This window comes from Ptychodera flava, chromosome 11 (genome assembly GCF_041260155.1).
Source record: "Ptychodera flava strain L36383 chromosome 11, AS_Pfla_20210202, whole genome shotgun sequence".
Classification (NCBI taxonomy): Eukaryota; Metazoa; Hemichordata; class Enteropneusta; family Ptychoderidae; genus Ptychodera; species Ptychodera flava.
In genome coordinates, this window is record NC_091938.1 from 12778662 (window position 1) to 12800827 (window position 22166).

General features: G+C 39.4%; 1 protein-coding gene across 1 annotated transcript; it reads left to right on the forward strand.

The window, feature by feature from the left end:
* The first annotated feature begins 6084 nt into the window (after window positions 1-6084).
* On the forward strand, window positions 6085-21577 carry LOC139144351 (cholinesterase 1-like). The gene is made up of 9 exons (XM_070715052.1): window positions 6085-6297; window positions 7611-7706; window positions 9611-9770; window positions 11345-11422; window positions 11808-11926; window positions 13069-13239; window positions 15298-15923; window positions 19761-19948; window positions 21378-21577. The coding sequence occupies exons 1-9, from the start codon at window positions 6085-6087 to the stop codon at window positions 21437-21439; spliced, it is 1713 nt and encodes a 570-aa protein (XP_070571153.1). The 3' UTR covers window positions 21440-21577.
* The last annotated feature ends 589 nt before the right edge of the window (window positions 21578-22166 follow it).

Genomic DNA, 22166 nt, shown 5'->3' on the forward strand with positions numbered 1-22166 from the left:
TAAAATCAGGTGAGGACAAACATTTGTGATGTATGTACATGTAGGCCCTATACAAAGTCAACCTCCAGGGTCAACCCTGGAAGTCAACATACTAACCTCCTAGATTTCGAAAATAAGGGTATGTTTTTTACAGCTAATTTCTCCCAGATTTGCCACAAATAGGGGGTGTTTTTCTCAGAAATATTCTAGGAAAGGGGGTACTTTTCAAACTTGGGTAACGCGCATGGGTACCCACCAACCCGGGGACTGCCACCACCGGGGTACTATTTACACGATAAACACTAGAAAGATCATTCAGGGCATAATCTGTTTGTCAAATACGTATAGCTTATTATCATATTAACTGTACACTGTTGGTAACGGTTAGAGTCTGGTTACAAGACTAGAAAAGTTTAAAAAAATACAGCCGGAATGGTTTACAGGTCTGCGTTCTGCCGACGATGCGCGTTCGCTTGCTCGCAAGCGCTCGACTTCCGGCTCATAGCCCATAATTTATGCACGTACCAATGTGAAATGGTTGTCAAGTTCATTTTAGCGCCAATTTTTGTGCCTATAGTACAGGACGTCACTTGCTTGCTTGCTTTCGAAGATGAGACGACCAACTCTCGATGCTCTAAAAAATTCTGTAGTTGAGAAGTTCAAGGAATGCGAGTAAGTCGCACTTGTTTATAGTTTTCACATGTGATCTGCTGCAGTCTTTGTGCTCACCATCAGGAATGATGCCGGGTTTTTCGTGCGCTATTTGCTATCGACTGTGACATGTACTATTATGGTCCCGGGTATGAAACCAAAATCAACTTCAGTTACAAGTAAAAGCGATTGTTCATGACTTAAAAAAAAACGACTGAGGCGATACTCGACAGATTCGCTGATTGTAAAACTGAAACGGTGATGTGTCGCTATGCCAGCTGCGACACTCTCTTGACCACCGATAGAAATAGACCGGCACCGATCGTGAAGCGACATTTCGCGTAGGTTGCTGTGCTCTAGACCGACATAACAGTGTCGGATTGACAATTTAAAATCTAAGTCCAAAATAGGGCTGCTGTTTTAGAACCATATTTTCCAATGAAGATTAAATAGAGTCTCTTTGGCCCCGTTTACATTTTCTACACTCTATACTGCCGGCTGTCGTCAGCCATTTGGAATTGCGTATCTTGTGAAGACGTGCGCGCATGCGCAACATATTGCGTAAAATTTACATAATCTCCTTCAAGGTATAACGATAATGCTGACAGTAATCCGGACCGTTAAAACAAAAAAGATAATAAAAACTCGCGCAGTGGTTAGAAGTCCGTGTTTTCACTAAAATTTCAGACATTTCCCAGTACATTGTACCTCACAGTTTTCTCTAATACAAAGATCATATTTCAGGGGTTCAGAATATGAAATAATCACAAAATCGCTAAAATTAACCAACGAACCTGAGTCACTACCTTAAACGAAGAGAAGTAAATTTGCCTTTCCCACGGGAACATCACCAAGCTCAGAAGTCTAACTACCTTTTTGTCGTGAAAAGTAAGGAGGGATAGAAAAACACACACAAAAGTTACACTCTGGTCTTTAAATGTAGATTTGGTGAAGCGTTTCAAGATCAATGAAAGTACATCACTGTGGTGAGTGCATCTCAAGTGAATACCCTTCCTGCACAGAGCATTTTTGCTTAATCATGTAAATCAGAGACCTTCCTTCGATGTGCAGCTCTTCGTCTGTAGTGCGCCCTCAACGGTCAGCTTTGGTTTGCCCGAAAATTGCGTCCAAGGTAGCAAAATTTTCTCGCCGTAGCGCCTGCCCGCTCCCCGAGCTAAACTATTGCCATAGACAGCACAGGGAACAAAGTACGATAAAATCGTGCAGCCAACAAGGGCGTGTGAGGGCGTCTGACTGAGGTCATGCAATTACATTGCTCTGCCAGACATTTAAGGCAAATTTAGGGAGCCGTCATATTTATGGCCTGGGGGGTCAGAGGAATCTGAGGGGGGTCACTCAAAAATCGAAAGCTACAAGGGGGGGTTGCTCAAAAGTGGAGAACAAGAAAGGGGGGCTACTCAATTTTTTTGACATGTATTGAAGCATTTAGTGGAGTTACGAATTAAAACAACAATAATTTTGACATGTATTGAAGCATTTAGTGGAGTTACGAATTAATACAACAATAATAGTAAAGATATGTATATTCATACCCGGTATTTGTGTACACACACACACACACATAATATATATATATATATATATATATATATATATATATATATATATATATATATATATATATATATATATATATATATTATATATATATATATAATATATATATATATATATATATATATATATATATATATATATATATATATAAATCATAATACAGGTGGTTCAAGTAGAAACTAAAATCTCATTACACTATGTGTTTCACGTTATTGTGATCTTCAGACGAGAATGATCAGCTATTCGACGTGGCAAGCCTTATGTTAGAGGCTAGTACTGAGTACATTTTTCAGTATTTCCTGATTAAAGATTGATATACTTGCCTGATCATTAGAGAAACGTCTGCTTTCTATATTCTACATTGTATAGGTTACCGATAGGGGAAAATGTGTAAAGCAAGCTTATTCTGATGCTATAAAGTTTAAAACCAGTGAAGCCTTGACAACAAACCCATCTTTTATTGCAGGAAAATAATAATAAATAATAAATGTGAATAAATGTATGTCTGTCGCTATTTTTTCGGTTTCAAAAAAACATAGTTGAAATCAGTGAACTGAAATATAAGTTTTGGAATACTGTCTCAGATTTATTTTCCTTTGAGTTTTTATACGAAAAAAAATCTGAAAAAATACTCCCCAAGTGCCACCAAATAACACCATTTTAATCTCTATTTTTCAAAAGCTCCAATGGCAGGAGGGGGACACCCCCCTCCTGACCTCCCTCCGCGACCGCTTATGCGGTCTCCTGTGGTGCTTTCGCACCACATCTTCCCCCTCTTGAAAAAAAATCCTACAGAATAACTGCATGTCACCAGAGCACTGGATACAGACCTGTACATCAGCCCCTGCCACAGCAATTGGAACCTCCTTCCGACAAAGACCTATACCACAGGGTTTAATCAGGGTCTGTACAGGGCCTGTCGCAGCAGCAATCCATTTTACTGTATAGATATTTAACTTTCCCAATTTTTTTTTTGGGGGAGGGGGGGGTCACTCAAATTTTCTGTAGCAGAGAGGGGGGTTACTCAAACACGTCATGGTTGGCAGGGGGGTTACTCGAAATTTTGGAGTTTCTAAAGCAATTCCTCCGACCCCCCCCCAGGCCGTAAATAATGACGGCTCCCTTAGTGTAGGCCTAATGAGCTTACAGGTGAGTTTTAAGTCCGGACATCCACCATAGAGCAGGGATCTACCAGTACGATCATATTAGGCTCAGTGATTGTACAGAACTGACCTACTTAGCCTGTCATGCATGGTTTTGAATGCATACTTGTGAAATATGAGCTTAGGTACACTGTTACAGTACATTCTGTATATGCTTAAAACCCCGATTATTCACTGTACAATGCGAAGAAAACCCATCCAGCTGAATCGGCCGGAAAGCTGATGAAGCAACTCATATGCGTCGTAGTTGAAGTCAGCTCTACACATCGCTATGTAAGCTAAATTAAGTCAGTAAAATTAGCGACGAATAGTTGTCGAGGGCAGCTCTTCACATCGCTACATAAGCTATTATATAAATTTAGTCGGCGTTGTAAGAGGTCCGAAGTCCTTTCGTTAACCTTACCAGAGGGCGCACTCCATCGTATAGATCTCAATATGCCTCTGACTCGTTGCATGCCACTGTCTCGAAAGGTGCGGAATGACAGATTTTTTTATTTATTTACTTATTTATTTACTTGTCTATTATTTATTTATGTATTTAGGAGCCGGGGGAATTGGGGGGAGGGTCACTTTTTAGAAAACAGTTCAAGGGGGAGGGTCACTTTTTATAAACCTATCTTGGGGGGAGGGTCACTTTTGACAGAAGCTGATTTTATGGCCAAAACTTTGATTGTCCGTGTGATATTTCCTGAATAGGAAATCACCAACAAAATACGTACACTATAGACCGCCATGCATGTGTGAATTGACATTTTGGTGAAATTCCAAAAATAAATTTCTTACACAACCATAGAATTGTAACCACTCTAGTCTAATCAAGAACAATAATGTGAATAATCAAGCATACATAAATGCACAGATTTATCTAATTTTGTACTGAAAAAAAATTATTCATAGTTTCATCATAGACCCCCATGCATAGTGAATCAACATTTTGGTGAAATTCCAAAATCAAATTTCTTGCACAACCATGGACTTGTAACCACTCTAGTCTAATCAAGAACAATAATGTGAATAATCAAGCATACATAAATGCCCAGATTTATCTAATTTTGTACTGAAAAAAATTATTCACAGTTTCATCATAGACCCCCATGCATAGTGAATCGACATTTTGGTGAAATTCCACAATCAAATTTCTTACACAACCATAGACTTGTAACCACTCTAGTCTAATCAAGAACATTAATATCAATAATTAAGAGTACACAAATGCAAAGATTTACCTATTTTTGTATTGGAAAAAAACATTCATAATTTCATCATACACACCATGGATAGTGAACCAACTTTTTAGATGAAATTCAGAAATCAATTTCTTGTACACAAATGCACATTTTACTTCCCTATTCAAGCAAAGTACATTTAAATACATTATCAAACATATATAATATACAGATATAGCCATGTTTTGTGGGGGTAAATTGTCAATAATTTGCCTGATAGACTCCATGTATTATGATTTGATATTTTTGGATGAAGCACTAAATCAGCCACATCTTGCCTTCTTATAGTTGCACAAAATATGGTGACCCTCCCTCAAATGTATGAAATACCATATCTCTTCAAAAATTCTTGCGTGATAAATTGCGACTGTCCCTCCAAAAACACCAGCCCTCCCCTCTGTAATTTGTCCCCAACATAACAATTGAACCAATTGCTATGTAAATTAGCTGATACTGTTTTAGTTGAGAATACCGCAGTGGTTAGGGGGGAGGGTAAAGTTTTAGAATGTCGGACAAGGGGGAGGGTCACATTTTAGACAGGAGGATAGGGGGAGGGTCACATTTTACGGTACAGGTGTGCGCGAAATTCCCCCGGCCCACCCCCCTGTAATTACTGAAGGCTCCCTTACTATGTTTTAATTCGTTTATTTGTACGCTAGTTCGTCTACCTACTAATCTGACCCTATCAATAGCATATGTCAATGATAAGGCCGAGAAAATACAATAAATTGTGCTGTTCCGACCATCCGACCTACCCTATTTTTTACCTGCCTACCCTAAACTTTTAAACGCTATGTAAACACAGAAGTAAAAAAGAAGAAAAAACCCCATAAAATCACGCATTCATTACCTGGCATTTTGATTTTTGCTTGAACGAGGATGTCTTTTGTGTTTTTATTCCATTTATATGTATGTTACGTTTTTCTGGAAATGTTGTGGCCAGTGTTTGATCGCCCTGAACCCCTGAAAAATGCATACTTAAAAATAAAAATATTTTGGAAAAAAAATCCCTGCCGACCTACCTACCTTTTTTTGAAAACCATGTTATCGGAACCGCACATTTTTTTTGGCCTAATAGTAATAATATTAATTGCTACCTTTAAATATATGTTTTCATCACATTTTGTAGCAATAAAAGTGTTATACAAATACGTTTTTCATTTTTCTCAGACAAAACAAGATAAAGATGACAATAACAATAAAAATATCTAGGTATTTCTTAGTGTAGATAATTTTAAAATATAGTTTGTAAGTTGCTATGCTCATCAATTGCAAGTTGTAACACAAAAGCGTACTCAGCTAAACTACTGATCATTCGTTCAATGCAGTGGGTCCGGTGGGAAGGTCACCTTCACCTCAATTCATAATCTGCAGTGGTTCGGCATATCATACGCACGGTTGCTTTCATACAACAATGCAGTGCCATGCAGTGAGGTCATGGGCTTGCATAGTTGGTGACGTCCTTTTTGTTGTAGCCGTACGCCACGATGGCGGCTTCTGCCAGGGTGTTGGCGTTCGTCGGCTTATTTTCCATAGCAGTTGGCGATGAAATCCCCAGAGTTGAAATCAGGACGGGTACAGTGATCGGCGAAGCAGTAGAGTTCAGGCATGAACCCAACCGGACAATCCACGTGTACAAGGGTATACCCTTTGCGGAGCCACCGATTGGAGAGCTCAGGTTTCGAGAACCAGTGCCGAGGGCAAACTGGACTGGCGCATGGAACGCGACCTACTTCAGAAATGCTTGCATACAGCAGGCGGGTGACCACCTTAGGGACTGGTCAGTTTCTTCGGCCTGGGGGGGCCGGTGGATTCATGGGGGGGGGTCACCCTGTTTTTGACTTTGGTGATAGGGGGGTCACCATGTTTTTGAAATGCCCAATAGGGGGGGTCAGTGTGTTTTTGAATTTCGACACAGGCTAATCATTGCCTAAAATGCATCGTGTCAGCCACAAATTTCATCCAGTTGCATTTTTCGGCGCGCCCTTCGGGCGCGTAACTTTAATAATCAGACATATTTTTCAGCACCGCCCAACTTTAACATATCAGGCATACATATATCAGAGATATATCAGAGATATATGTATGTTCAATATTTTTCAGCATGCTCTTCAAGCGCATTACTTTAATATATCAGACATTTTTCAGCACATCCTTCCTGTGCATTACTTTAATATACAAGACATATATATCAGAGATATCAGGATGTTTCATATTTTTCTCCGCGCCCTTCGGGCGCCATACTTTAATAAATTAGAGATATATGCCAGATATATCTTGATGTTTGCTAAGTGAAAGTGTACTATTATGAAATCTGCATTTCATATGAAAAGCATGACAAATTCCTGATACTTTTCTGTTCTCTCTATGAGAATTCAGTATGAGTAAGCAACATGCACAAATATCAATGTTACAAGAAAAGGTCATCTCAGACTCTGCACACATCAGATTTGGCTAAAATGCCTCTCTATTGTTCCTCAGGAGATTTAATTGGATGGCTGGCAAGTCTTAACACCCATCAAAGTTTTTGATTTACTGCTTTTTCCTGTTTGATATTAATGATTGACATCCATTTCTGTACAACAGTTCAGGACATCTGGTTAAGCATAGAAAGTGTGAAATACATTCACAGCTCATTCAAAATGTACTGTATTCAAACTTTAAGATTGACACTTTGAAATTTCCTATCTTACAACTGACATGCCAACAATTTCATTAAAACACAGAATGACTTAAAATATAAATGTATGTAAAATATAACATATATATTTACATATATATATTTACATTATATATATATATATATATATATATATATATATATATATATATATATATATATATATATATTACAGTTTTGTATTATACATATTACAGTTGTCGCGTGCGGGGGGGGGGTCACCCTGTTTTCAAAATTGGAATAGGGGGGGTCACCCTGTTTTCAAAATTTGGAATAGGGGGGGTCAGCCACTTTTTGACGTCGGCAAAAAATAATCCACCGCCCCCCCCCCAGGCCGAAGAAACTGACCAGTCCCTTAGCGTTATTTCGGTGACAGATCCCATCGATGAAGACTGCCTGTATTTGAATGTTTACGCGCCACAAGGAAGGGTAAGTGCGTCACTGTTTTGACCCTGCACGTGACATGATATGGAAGGTTTTATAACACAGCTGTCGATTCGCGACGGTTGTTCTCCTCATATTGCACAATGACATGCATGTATTCAGTAAAAGTCATCCATAAAATAGCAAATTTACTCAATCAAAATATATCTTCAGTTTCGCTATACTATAGAGAGCCATTCTCATGATCATGGGTTAATATTAGCCCTGTGTACGTGCTTTGTGTTCCCGGCGTTCGGCCTCCAACCATAACGCCGCCGGGAACGCAGGGCAAGGTTAACATTTGTATATTCCGAAAGGTCACTCGAGTTCAATTTAATGACCTTTGATGGTCAGATAGTTCAGAGTAAACCACAGACAATAGGTAACCCATGACTCGTCAGTCTAAATTGGGGGGGGGGGGATATTTGAACCCCTGATAGACCTAGGCCTACACACCGGCAACTCTGTCTGCACTGACTCTGCAATCTTTGGTACAGTTCAACGGGTCATTTGATGGTGATGGGTGTTTTAACTCTCTAGTAGGTAAGAAATAATTCAATGACAAGCAACAGTGAAAACCATACAAGGTTAACCTCTATTTATCTATTTACTTATTTATTTATTATATTTGTTTGTTTATTATTTAATGCTTATTTTAAGAGATCTAGAGTTGTCGACGCAATACAAATAATCCTTGAAAGGGGGGCCACCAAACCTTACGTCTTTTAATCTACATATCAAACTATGATGAGGGTAGTAGATACTGTTTTTAATTCCTGTGCAAAATCCGGGGTGCCTCTGTACAAAGCGACTGAAACTTCAAATTGAAACTCTAGTAAGTATGTTTACTGAAGGATGTTTACACAAATATCATTAACCGTGGACTGGGACTGTGTGTGGAAGTTTGAAGAGGGAAAATAGAAAAGGGGGAAAATAGCAAATTAGAGTCGCACCTCACACATAGCCTCCTCGCCCTGTGATCGATCGCTGGTACGTCGGTAGGTAGGTCGGTCGGTCGGTAGGAAGGTAGGTAGGTAGACAACTGGATGGATGGGTGGATGGTAGATACTGTAGATTAATGAATAGAGAAATAGATAGATTGACGAATTTAGGAATGAAGCAAAAACTAGTAAGGCCCTCTTCTGTTTTATATCTTGTATTACAAATGTCATTCTTAAAGATCCATTAGCTGTAACTTTGGTCAATTTTTTTTATTATTTGTTTTGTTCTGTGTATCATCTGCAGTTTCTGGTTTGAATCCCTGAACCATGGAGAAATTCCTAATATTTAGCTCATAAATATACCCTATATGAGTATAATCTGCATTGTTATTGTTTAAATTTTGTAATCAGGTCCGGACTAGAATACATTTATCAACAATAACAATGGTCATTTCACATATACAGGCTGTGTTGGCAAGCAGGACACCGGGCATTGGTTATGATGATCGGATTATAGTAAAATTCTGTAGTTGATACATGGAGACAGAGTAGTGAAAAATTAGTCAAAAGTTACAGCTAATGTCCCTTTATAAATACATAACTTTCATAGACCATGGGGGAAGTCAAAAAGTTGTTGAATGTCACCATTATGATCTGTAGCTTCTGTGGAGTCGTAAAAAGTCCTAAAATGAAAGTGGCATTCTAAATGTATCGTTTGAATTAAAATAATAAAATCGACAGTCTTGCATTCATCTGCTTCTATTTGAAAAGCAGTGATTGTGTATTAGTGTAATTTTAATATTTTAATATGGAGGTAAGCATTACCTCGTGAAAAGTCGACGATCATATTTGGACGTGTTGTCTCAGGTATTCTTCTTAACGTTCTGAAGACGTTCCTTGAAATACCAATTGCTTCTTTCATATGCTCTAACAGTTTCTCATCAAGAATCTGTTCTATCTGAGATGCAGGCAGAGCCGGCCGCCGTGATGGTTTGGTTTCACGGCGGTGGACTGATATCCGGGTCAGCCTCGATGGCGTACTACGATGGTGTCCCACTAGCTGCCATCGGTGACGTCATAATTATCACCGTCAATTATAGACTCGGAGCACTTGGGTTTCTGTACACAGGTAAGCATTCGCATCATGTATTACGTTTCTCGGATGTTAAAAGGGAAACCGTCGTCGGAACTGCGCCTGTGCGAGTTTCTTGTTTACAAACAATGTATTTCGTGCATGATATCTAGATGCACCTCATCATCATAGCTGCAACATTTAAATTATACGATGTAGATTATGACAGACATGTTTTAACTTTCATCAATCACCATCGTACCTTGGATACAGTGTTCACATTGGTCGTATGGGTCCCATACGACCTTCGAGCGCAGTTCCGACGACTGTATCCCTTTAAAGGTATACTGTCACCTGTTGCAATTTTGCCACAGTTACCATGGAAAGAGAAAATCTAACCAATCACAGTTTTTAAGAGGGTGGCCGCTTTTTAAAAACAGCGCCCTCACATGGGCATTTTGACCATATATGACCATATATGGGCATATTTAGATTACAGGTGACTGTATACCTTTAAGGTAGAACATGCCTCAGGGCCTCTCCGACTCCAATAGTTTTGCAATACATTGCTGGGCATTCTACTCACCAAGTTTGTTGGCTCATTTCGAAACCATGGAGTGAAAGAGATATTCATCCTCTCGATTTTTGTGAAATTTGAAAACGTAGGAACTGCAGCCATTTGAATTTAAATATATCGATATATGGATAACGTTTTAGTTCATTGTTTCTCAACAATCAATTTTTAAACGTAAATCCTATATTTATGAGTTCTAAAGAGAATGTTTTAGGGTTCCTTGAGAAAGGTGTATTTAAAACTTTAAACCTTCCAGTTCTACGTATTATTAAAGGGAGGCAGTCGTCAAAACTCTGCTCAAAGGTTGCCAGGGACCCCTACGACCGAGGTAAATACTTTATCTAGTGTAACGGTACGTAAGCGATTGTTTAAAGTTAGAACATGTCTGTTAACATATGAATATCATAAACTTTAAATGTTGTAGCTATGTTGACTTGATGCATCTATACCATGCATGACATATATTAGTTGTAAACAAGAAAATCGCGCACGCGCAATTCCGACGACTGCCTCCCTTTAAACATACCAGGCTAAGTCTTCCCATAGACAGCAGTTATGGGTATAAGTGATATCTACAAGGGGTCAGCGCCTGTAGACGAAGGTCATTAGTGGTTTGCTTTGCTTGTACTGTGACTAAAGGCTCATTTTGAATGACGTCACGAGACCCAAAATACGCAAGAATGAACGATTAGAAATTAGAAATTATATTTGACGAGAACTTTAGAGGGCTCAGTTCACTTAAAAGAAGTAACAGAACGCAGTACTTGGTGACAACCAGAAAAAAAACCCCAAAGGCCATATAATACAAACACATACGTATGATTTCTGTGGACAGAATTATAGGTACCGGGCTTTTAGCCCACAGTAAAGGCAGCAAAGAGCTGACTAACAAAAACGAGACCATTATTGATTAAAACAGTCTCGCTGACAGATGGAAATCATACTATCGAGCACTTGGAGAGAAATGTTCGGGTCGAAAAAAATTAAAGTAAATAACTGGCGGTGAACGAGTTGTAAATTAGATCTCCACAAAGTTTAATATTTCATTTTACCGCAGGTGACGACATGGCTCCGGGAAACGCGGGTTTGTATGATCAGAGACTGGCGCTCATGTGGGTTCAAGACAATATCGAAGGTATAAACGCCATCTTGGTGATCTTTGTGCTTCTTTTTTAGAGAATCTGGGAACTTCTATGATACTACTATCCCCGACCATGGATTCAACCAGGACATGGTGATAAATACGTTTTCATAGTACTGTAGTTGTTTAAAACCAATGTCACTCATAACCTATTGTCTATGAACCCTTGTTGACCTCACCGTACGAGACCTACACCGTACCATGGATATAATCGCGTCCTTTTTTCCAAATATGATAAAAATTGTAAGAATGTGAAATATAAAAATAGGCAAAATATATTGTCCTGTGGTTTACAAGTATTTACTAAAATGGTCTCCAATCAATAGACTGTTTTCGGAACCCGGCCAATGGTGAATTTTTGAATTGTTTACCATTTCAGCTTTTGGCGGGGATCCAAACCGAGTGACCTTGTTCGGCTTCAGTGCTGGCGCTTCGTCCGTGGGATTTCACTTGATTTCACCCTTGTCGTCTGGACTCTTCCATCGTGGCATCATACAGGTAAATTTTGTGTAATTGTCGGGATCTTTGCATTTTTTTTCTTGAGCAGTTTTGAGTTTTCAAGATACACCCGTCCTAAACTGGAAAAAGCATTGCATGAGAAAGCTGTGCTCGGATAATGACACGAATTTACATAGATCATTCATATTATCAGGAAGATGCATTTTAACCCTTTCACCACCATGGTTTGGCCCAAACACATTGTTATCAAATGGTGATTGTGGACCTGTTTACAGGGAATTGAGGCGGACATGTTAAACTTAACATGCCTCCCTGATTTTGGTTGTGTTTATAATTCTCAGTTTCTGAATAACCCAAAGTCCAGACCCCGTGCGTGATTCTGAACTGAATTAAACTATACACTCTTGTCAAGACTGACTGGCTAGGACAATATAACAATATAACAAAACAATGCATATTGTACTATTCACCACTCCTTCCATTTGTAGTGAAAAATGATCCGTGTGACCCATGTTCAGCCATGACTGTAGACTGTCCTGTATCGTAAATTCAAGAAAGGGTGTTATAATTTTACAATTAACGATGACTGTAAATTATCAAGCTAGAATAAGCAATGTCAATTCATTTACACTTTGCTGTCTTACATACAGCATTCAAATAGGGCGAGAAAATGGCCCGACAAACATCCTATCTTGACAAGAAATGAGTTTGTATCGCAAATTAAGGACCCCCTCCACAACGATCATGAACGACATCGGATCGTTGAACGGTACGCTAAATAGCGCCCTCTACGGGCATTTCACACGCTCGATCTGTCGCTCATCTCCGGCGTTTCATCTACGCGAGCCAGGATATGCAGAGTTTATTTCGGCAACGATTCTTCCCAGGTAGACTACATATTGCAGACCTTGCTAGTTCATGCTACATCGGACGCTGCCGGCGTTTGCCAAGTTTCTGAAAGATGATGATGATGATGATGATGATGATGATGATGATGATGATGATGATGATGATGATGATGATGATGATGACTGCAGCAACCCATTGGGCCTTGTTTCTTTGATTAACAGATGTCCGACGAGAAATTCCAACATTGCGCAGATAAAACTCCCAAGGGACTAAAATTTTATTACACCGGGATAAGTATAGTAATCTGTCCGGACATTCTCTTTCTTCACTAGAGTGGCTCACCTTCAAGTTCCTGGCTCACGATCAGTGATCAACAGATTGCAAGAAATAGAGCATTTGCGTTAGGCAAGATTCTGAACTGTGAGAGCGAATCGACTGAGGAGCTCGTGTCATGCCTCAGAAAAGTGCCTGCCGAGAAGTTCATCGTCCCAGGTACACAGATGGTAAGTCTGTAGAGATGCTGATTCGAAACGTCATGCTGAATCCGAAGTTAATTCTGGAGATCAAAGCGGATGTTTAGAGATCAGCGTGTTACATTTCTGTTTGTTGTCATAAGACATATTTTTCTCAAAGTTTATTTACCTTACAATGAAGATGATGAAACTAAACCCCTTGATAACAGATCCGTCACTGTACATCTGAATAGTCTAGCAGTTGCATTCACATTATTGTATGAGTTTGAGAATTAGAATGTCCGTTTCCGGGGTGTGTGCGCCTCGGAATATTATCATTTTTTACAATTCTCTTATGATTAACCGCGTGTTGGGGCTCATCTTAAAGCTCTTGGAGTAAGAAAAAATTTTACCGTCCTAGTTTTTCAAAATTCGGAAATTTTATTTTCCCCTTTAGAGTTAACATAGGAATGGCAGCCATTTTGAATGTCAAATATCCGTAGATGTTTATATAATTTCTTTCTTTAATACTAAACTTTGCACGGTGACCCTGATTTTTATTCTTGGTTCGGTAAGAGAATGGTTGAAAGATTCATTGAGGAAAATTTGAGATTTCGAGACGCATACTACCTTAAACGTCATCGATTATAGCATAGATAGTCGTCCGCTCCACTGTCTATGATCATAGCAGATTCCTACTTAGTACTGTAGAGCTACTTCCTCCGAAAAAAATGCGTGTTTTAAAAAGTTAGCCCTAACTTTACTCAGGGAAAATTCGAAGTAATGCGGTCAAATCTGTGTAGATTTTTCACTCAAGGGATCAAGAAAAAGTTGCCACTATATGGAGGTAGAGTAACTTCACCGACTCAACGGAACTTTAAAGTTACTGTACATCCTCTTTCGTTATCAAATGTAAAACTGTCAGTTATCCAGTAAACTTGAATCATAAGAATATTACCTCGGATTTACTAGTATTTGAAATTCACAATTGTGTTCATGATAAATCAGTGAAACTCGGTGGCTAAGAAGTGTTATTTTATTTTAATTACTGAAACGCAAGACTGCGGCAATTTAATTATCTGACAGGTACGTGATTCAAAATGTATTATATCCACACAAGCTGTAGGCCTAAACAAAAAAAGTATGTATGTATGTATGTATGTATGTATGTATGTATGTATGTATGTATGTATGTATGTATGTATGTATGTATGTATGTATGTCTATCTGTGTATGTCTATCTGTGTATGTCTATCTGTGTATGCAGAAGCGGGCAGTGTGCACTAACTGTCTTTGTACTTTCCGGTGGCAACACACTCGATGGCATCTTCGGCCAGCTTGTGGTTTTGTAATAACTCATCAGGAGTCGTAAAACGTTGGAAATTAGATGTTGTATGACATGGTTTGCCGAAAATGTCAGTGATAAGCGAGGCCAAATTACTCTCTGTCCACTGATGTAATCCTAGAGGTGTTGCTACTGGACATGACATGGTCTTCTTGAAATATTTCACCATGTGACCCTTCAAGGAGTTAATTGCATCTGCATCCATTGTATAGCCTTCTTGTTCTATAGCACTAATTAAACACACCACTATCTCAAATTGATTGAGTTTGCCTTTCCTTGTGCTGTATGTATCCATGTTGTAGCGATAATTGGGGTAGAATTGGTACACCTTGCGTGCCTTCTTGAAGTGGTCAGTGTTGATTAATTGTAATGCCACGACAGATGCTAATTTGTGATAATTGGATGGTGAAGTGATGTCGGTTTAATCTACAAATGCAAACTCATCTTTTTTAAAGTTATATACTTGTTTTTATGAGTAATTTGTAATGTTGCAGCATTCAGCTATACGGCACCATGCACATTTGAGAAATTTGAAAAATATGAAGATCCAATTATCCCGAATTAGTTCCAATCATGTTGTATGAAAATTCTGTCCGCGGGGTACATTCTGTTTTATTGTCAGAATGAAGCTACTGTCCCGGACTCAGTCTCAGTGGTGCAATTTTTCCCGGTCCGTGAAGGACCTCTTTCCCAAAGAACGATCATCAGCGAAATCCCACTGGTATACCACTGACTGTTTTGTCGTTCTCGATCTTTTTAACTAGTATATGATATCGCCAATTACCGGGGAATCGACAACAACCTTCCCTTTCTATGCAACTGTCGATGGCCGCTTTATCCCTGAAAACGTGAACAAGATGCTGAAAGACCACTCGTTCAACAAACTTAAGGTCATGATGGGCTTCGCCAAAGACGAAGGAACTTTCATGCCCTTCCTGTTCATGCCGCAGATGAGAAACGAGACCGAGCTTTTCGTCGACAGGGCGAACTTCGACTCAATTTTCGACGCCACCGTCTCCCAGGTGAAAGGGAAACCCATACTGAAGGAACTGATTGAATATCAGTACTCAGACAAGGTTGAATTCGACTCCCACGTCAACTACGCTGATTTGCTCAACGAAATTATGACTGACCTATCAGCGTCGTGTGCTGTGCTCGATGTAACCCACGCCTACGCAAGCGCAGAGCAGCGAGTCTACCTGTATCACTACACCCACCAACCGTCGAGGTCCATCTACGATATAGCGTGGATGAAGGCGGCCCATGGAGAGCTACAACAATATTTGTTTGGTTTTCATTTGATGGAAGGCTGGGACTGGAATATAACAGATGAAGAAGCCGAGATGTCACTCCGGATAATGAAATACTGGACAAACTTCGCCAAGACAGGGTATGTATCCTTTTTACCGTCATACTATTGGTGGAAATGCGCGTCCTTAGAACTTCGTTGATTCTCGTCAGATATTTTTCAGCAGTCCAGATATACATTTTCATAAAAATTGAAAATAAATATGCCTAAGAAATGATGATTCATATGATTTTGATGAGACGAAAAACATTTCGACAGACAGCCAAAGCCGCACACTCCAAACTGTGGTGGCGCTCCAGCCGAGGGATAGCTTGCACCCGGTCTCTGCTACAGGTGTATTACTGTAATAGAGAAAATCAAATATTTTCCCCGCACCTGATTTCATGAGATGCTTGAGATGCTTTAATGTCAGAAACTTCGTTCGACAAGTCTCGTCAAATCACGATACATAAAGCATTCTTAGGCATTAATCGTTGAGTTTTGGATATAAAAACGGATCTCAGTTGTACTTTAATGTATCTTTCCGTCTGACTATGTTCTGGTGGAAATCAATCACCTTTTTTTTGCAAGTTGTATCAGCGTTGTAATCCTTTCTGAGAGCGAAATGGCGGTTTGACAAGTGCGCAAGCTGTTGAATTAGAACAAGGACGGACAGAATTAAAGATTACGGAGTCCCTGTGTCTGCCATCCTCCATAGTGTTTGTTCACTACGGCCTGAATGCTAACGGTAGGGCGTGAATGGGTGGCTTCGTTGCTGGCGTTTAGCTGCGGCGACGGATTGAGCGAACCATACATACGCTTTTCCCATCCTGCCGCAGCTTCTGTTTCATAAAAAAAGTGGTACCTGCACATGTTTTTAGTTGGTTCACATGGTATTAGACATCAAATCAGGTCCAATATCGTTATCATTCAAGGTAACTATGAAATTTACCAGGTCCAAGGAACATATAGATTATGACAAAGGCAATGGGGTCATCTTGAACCACGAAATAGTGGTGGTACCAGGTGTCCGGAATGGGTAAGCGTACCCTGTCAGCTGGCCGCACCCGTCAACATTGTTATTTGGTGAATCCACCAAATTACTTTTGTGAGTCAAAATTTGGTATGCTGTCACTCATCATTTGAGAAACAGACAGGTCATATTTTGATACAACATCCCCGTATCTACCGTAGAACTTCTTAAATGATTTCACTAATCTACTCCTTGCCTCACTAACTTTTGAGCTAATAGGCTGTGTCTCACAGTCAAAGTCTTCATATGAATGGCATGCTCTACTGTAACTGAGGAGTTGTGAAATATACACACCATAAGCTGGAGATGATGGCATATTGCTCGACAAAAAAGGAAAGTTTATGATTTCAAAATTGAAATCGTCTCTTTTGTCATAAGCGCCTGTTCTCATGACAAAGCTCAGGCACGGATGGTTCCTAAAACCGAAAGAAGTAAACTCATGGTAGATCTGTTTGTGCTATGTTTCAAAACTTTTATACCGCTAACTGTACGGCCTTATAGCAGGCCCACTACACAAAATTCTGTTTGGAACAGATCGCAAACCCACGTGCACTGTGTCTTGTTAGAATACTACCCCTGTAATGCCAAGGGATTTGAGTTTCTAAGCCAGAACTAAATGTGATGCAGGCAAGCGATGAAGAGGGTAGCTTCTATGGGGTTATTAGTCCCCACGGACACCGTCCGGGGGGACTTATAGGTTTGGTCATGTCCGTGCGTGCGTGCGTGCGTGCGTGCGTCCGTCCGTCCGTTCACGCAGATATCTCAGACATGCCCAGGTCAATTTCTTTCAAACTTTGCACAAGGATAGTACCCTACCCCATACAGATGCACGTCGATTTGTTTCACAATGCGACCAAATTTGGCCGTGTTAGAGGACTTTTTAGTTTACACCTCCATAGACTCCCATGTATAAGTCAGTTCTACATAGACTCCCATGTATAAGGCCAAGAAAAATAAAAATTTAGTTTCTCATCGTATTCATATTGCAAAAAGGATGCAGTGACACAGTTTTTAGTCCCCACGAATGAAGTCCAGGGGGCTTATAGATTGGGTCATGTCCGTCCGTTCGTCCATCCATTCGTCCATCAGTTCATGCAGATATCTCAGATATTTTGACATGTCACGTGACCTCAGTGACCTTTGACCTCAAATATACATATTTGTCCATAACTCAGTAACCACAAGTGCTACACCCTTCATATGGGACACCTTATGACGCCACATATTGTACCTCATTAATTATGCACATATCTAATTTTGAGCGAGCCAATAGAGCTAGAGGTCTGATTTTTGGTATATAGGGATAACTTAGCAATACAATTTTTTTGACAAATGTCACGTGACCTCAATGACCTTTGACCTAAAATATATTTGTCCATAACTCAGGAACCACAAGTGGTACACACCTTTATATTTAGTATGATGGGAGACCTTATGACGCCACATACTGTACCTCATTAATTATGCGCATATCTAATTCTGAGCAAGCCAAAGAGCTTGATGTCTGATTCTTGGTATATAGGGATAACTATAGGATAGAAGTTTTTTGACAAAATGTCATGTGACCTCGATGACCTTTTACCTAAAATATATGTTTAGTCAATAAATAAGGAACCACAAGTGCTATGTCCTTTATATTTAGTAGGATGGGAGACCTTATGACAACACACGCTTTACCTCATTAATTATGCACACATCTAATTCTGGGCAAGCGAATAGAGCTAGAGGTCTGATTTTTTGGCATATAGGGATTAATAGCAATACCATTTTTTTTCAAATGTCACGTGACCTCAATGACCTTTGACCTTGATTATACATATATGCATAACTCAGTAACCACAAGTTCTATACCCTCCAATTTTGATAGGATATTAGACCTTAAAGGGGAAGTTCACCAAGGATGATTTTTACATATGTGCTAGCTTTGTGGTCACTTACCCCAGAAAAGCTATTTTCGCCATTTATAACTCGCAAGATTTTTTACAAAAACCGATAGAAATAGTACAGGAAGTTGCCCATGTAATTTGAATCATGGGAAAAAAGCGCCAAGCTTGGAGCTTGCATAATGTGATATGGAAGGGACCATTTTCCCATGGGTATGGCATTGTCCACTCACCCATGCTTAAACCAGTCTGTGCGTATTTACATAACTTTTGTTTATACTGAGTATCCTTGCATAAATGATGATTCACTTATAATAAACTGTCCACTGTCAGATTTTGTGTTGCTGTTTACTACTGTGTTACTGTGAGTGGACAATGTGGGGGCCATACCCGTCCGGAGATGGTCCCTTCCATATCACATTATGCAAGCTCCAAGCTTGGAGCTTTTTTCCCATGATTCAAATTACATGGGCAACTTCCTGTACTAGTTTATCGTTTTTTATAAAAAATCTTGCGAGTTATAAAGGGTAAAAATAGTTTTTCCTGGGTAAATGACCACAGAACTACCACATAGTAAAAATCACCCTGGTGAACTTCCCCTTTAGATGTCACATCTTGTACCTCATTTATTATGCGCATATGTATTTCATGGCTGGCCAATACAGCTAGAGGTCTGATCTTTTTTTCCCGATTTAGAACCATAACTTAGACATGCCTCATGTGTTTCAAATTGGGAAGACGACATAGACCTATGTGCCCATAGATCTCAACATATACACTCCAGTGATACTTCTTAATGACCACATTTCCCTACCTCCTTCAAGGCTAATACTCCTATTACAAGTGGGGACTATGTCATTGTCAATGACTTGTTTTTCAAGATATTTGATTCACAGAAAGTGCCTATAATTACTTCAATACTGATGATTGACATTATTCTGGGACAAGAATAAAAGTACGCATGTGACGATTTTTTCTAATAAAGTCCAATTATAATTCATGTTCTGTTTCAAATGTTTCTAGGGATCCGAACACCTCTGAAGATGGTGAGAATGTGACCGCAGCAGATGGCAACGAATACTGGCCGCCGTACAGCAAACTAAATCTGCGATACAAGACTTTGAATCCGGAGATGCCGAACGGCCAGTCGCTGAAAGAGCGAGAGTGTGTCTTCTGGAACGATCTTTTGCCTGGATTGGTAGACTACACCGGTGAGCAGTCTAAAATGACGCCCGCTCATTTAATTATGGGTGTCTTCGTGTATTTTTTTACTCGACTGTTCACCGGGTAATTTAGTCGGAGAGGTGCACAAGTATAGTCGAGGAAGGTCGTTGCTCGGAGATCTAAAATGCTGCATATCAAACTATGGTACTTTAAGTTGAACAGTGTTTTTTCAATGTTGTCTATTTTGTGTACGTTAATATTGATTGCGTTCTGTGTTTTAAAAAGATTGCATGCAGTCCCATCGACGTCTTACGCTCTTTGTTGACTTCTAATATCCACACACAATTTACAAAAGAAACTATTGCCCTCGCACCGCAATTTTTTCTTGTGATGTTTGGTCGTTCGTGATGTTTAAAATCTGTGACCATACTTGTATTTAGGGCGAAAATTTTCCACCGGAGAAGTCAAATCTGTTCGATTGAATCTGTATGACCATGATCTTGATGAGAAGAATTATGTATATTGGATGTTTGTTTCAAACACACCTCACTTGCATCGCATTCCATATGTCTGTATCCCTTTTACCGTCAACAAAATTCTAAAATAGCCCAGAAAATGACACATGCTCTGAAGTCGATTATTTTCAACCAAGTGCTTTTTGACTTTGACCTTGAAAACAACAGACAGATGTAAAATAATGCACACCTTACTAAGAACATCATACCGTCTTTGTTTTTGAAAGGTACACTACCGCATTTGAAAATATCATATATATTCATTATAAATGACATTCATGAATGTGTTTTTCATCATTCCACTCACATATGTATTTTTATTATTCTAGTCTCAAAACAGGAACAGGAATCCAATTTGAGAGTGAAATATTTTAAAAAGATAAGAGACAACTGTTCTTCAGGACCATTTACTGTCTTTCATTAATCCATGTCGCTGAATGATAACACTAACAACAACAACAACATCAATAGTTATAATAATCATAGCAATATTAACATTAACATCATTATGATCATAATCAACCACATTATTATCATCAAATCGGGGAAAAGAAACTATCAATTTGGATCACGTGACTGTCCTCTAAGGAGGGTTTAAGTCTCACAAGCTAGGCTGGGAAGTTCTGAAACATCTCCTTCAAAACAAATGATTATTTGTAAAAATGGTGCGCAGTGTGTACACTTGTTTGTGACGCACGTAATTATCCACGGCTCTTCGGGTAGCGTCGATTACCCACACTGCACTTGAGAGCCCCAAGTGCAGTCTGGGTAACCGAGACTACTCTTAAGGTGGGTTCATTGATGGTGAGCGCGAAGGGGTCAACTTTTTTGTGTCATGACCTTGTATGGTCACAAAAAAAGACAGACTCATCCGAGCACGCCCTCTGTCAATCATCCGCCCTCCTGATTCTTGCTTTAAACCTAATACTGCTATACATACTATATCTGCTTTTGTCACTAGACTACGCCGCCGATCACGAAAAAGAAAAATATTCCGAGAAACTTAACAAGCCTATGCCATAGGTAAGAAGGAGCTGTTCGACCTGGCAATGAATGCTCGCGTGTGTTCCATGAAGATTCGGATCTCTTACGGACATTTTTCACGGCATGTTATACTGAAATCGGCTGTTTTCAGCTCCACTGCAGTGGTAGACGTGACACCAAACTGACAGAGCGCTGACAAAACCGTCAATTTTGTCCGTTTATAGCAAATGACAGATGAACAATTTAGATATGAGTACAACGGGTTGGAAAATCTATATCGTGTTTACATTTCTTGATATTTAATGATTTCTGTTCGTCATCTTTTACAAATAAACAGCGTCTTCTAACAACAAAAGCGTTTGTCACGGTTTAATCTTGATAGAAAATGTTCAATCCAGTACTTAATATTTGTCAGCAGTGCTTCCCGTAAATTTGACTAGTCGCAAACTGGAAATGGTGCTCTGCGAACATCGCCCGTTGAATAGAGTTTGGTTGGGTCTGTTCAGCTCATGTTTGTTTTGTTCATGTATGCATGTGTCAGTGTGTGAAGAACGTTAAGGTATAGCATGTGCCTAGAAATCGAAAGACAAACTTTGCTCAAACTTTCCCTTACGAAACTTTAAACCATTCTCTTTCAAAATCAAGACTCAAAATTGGGGTCACCGTGCAACTTTTGGTGCTATGGAAATATATAACCTTAAATTTACCGATATTTGACATCCAAAATGGCCGCCATACCTGTTATAACTCTATGGTGACAAATTAT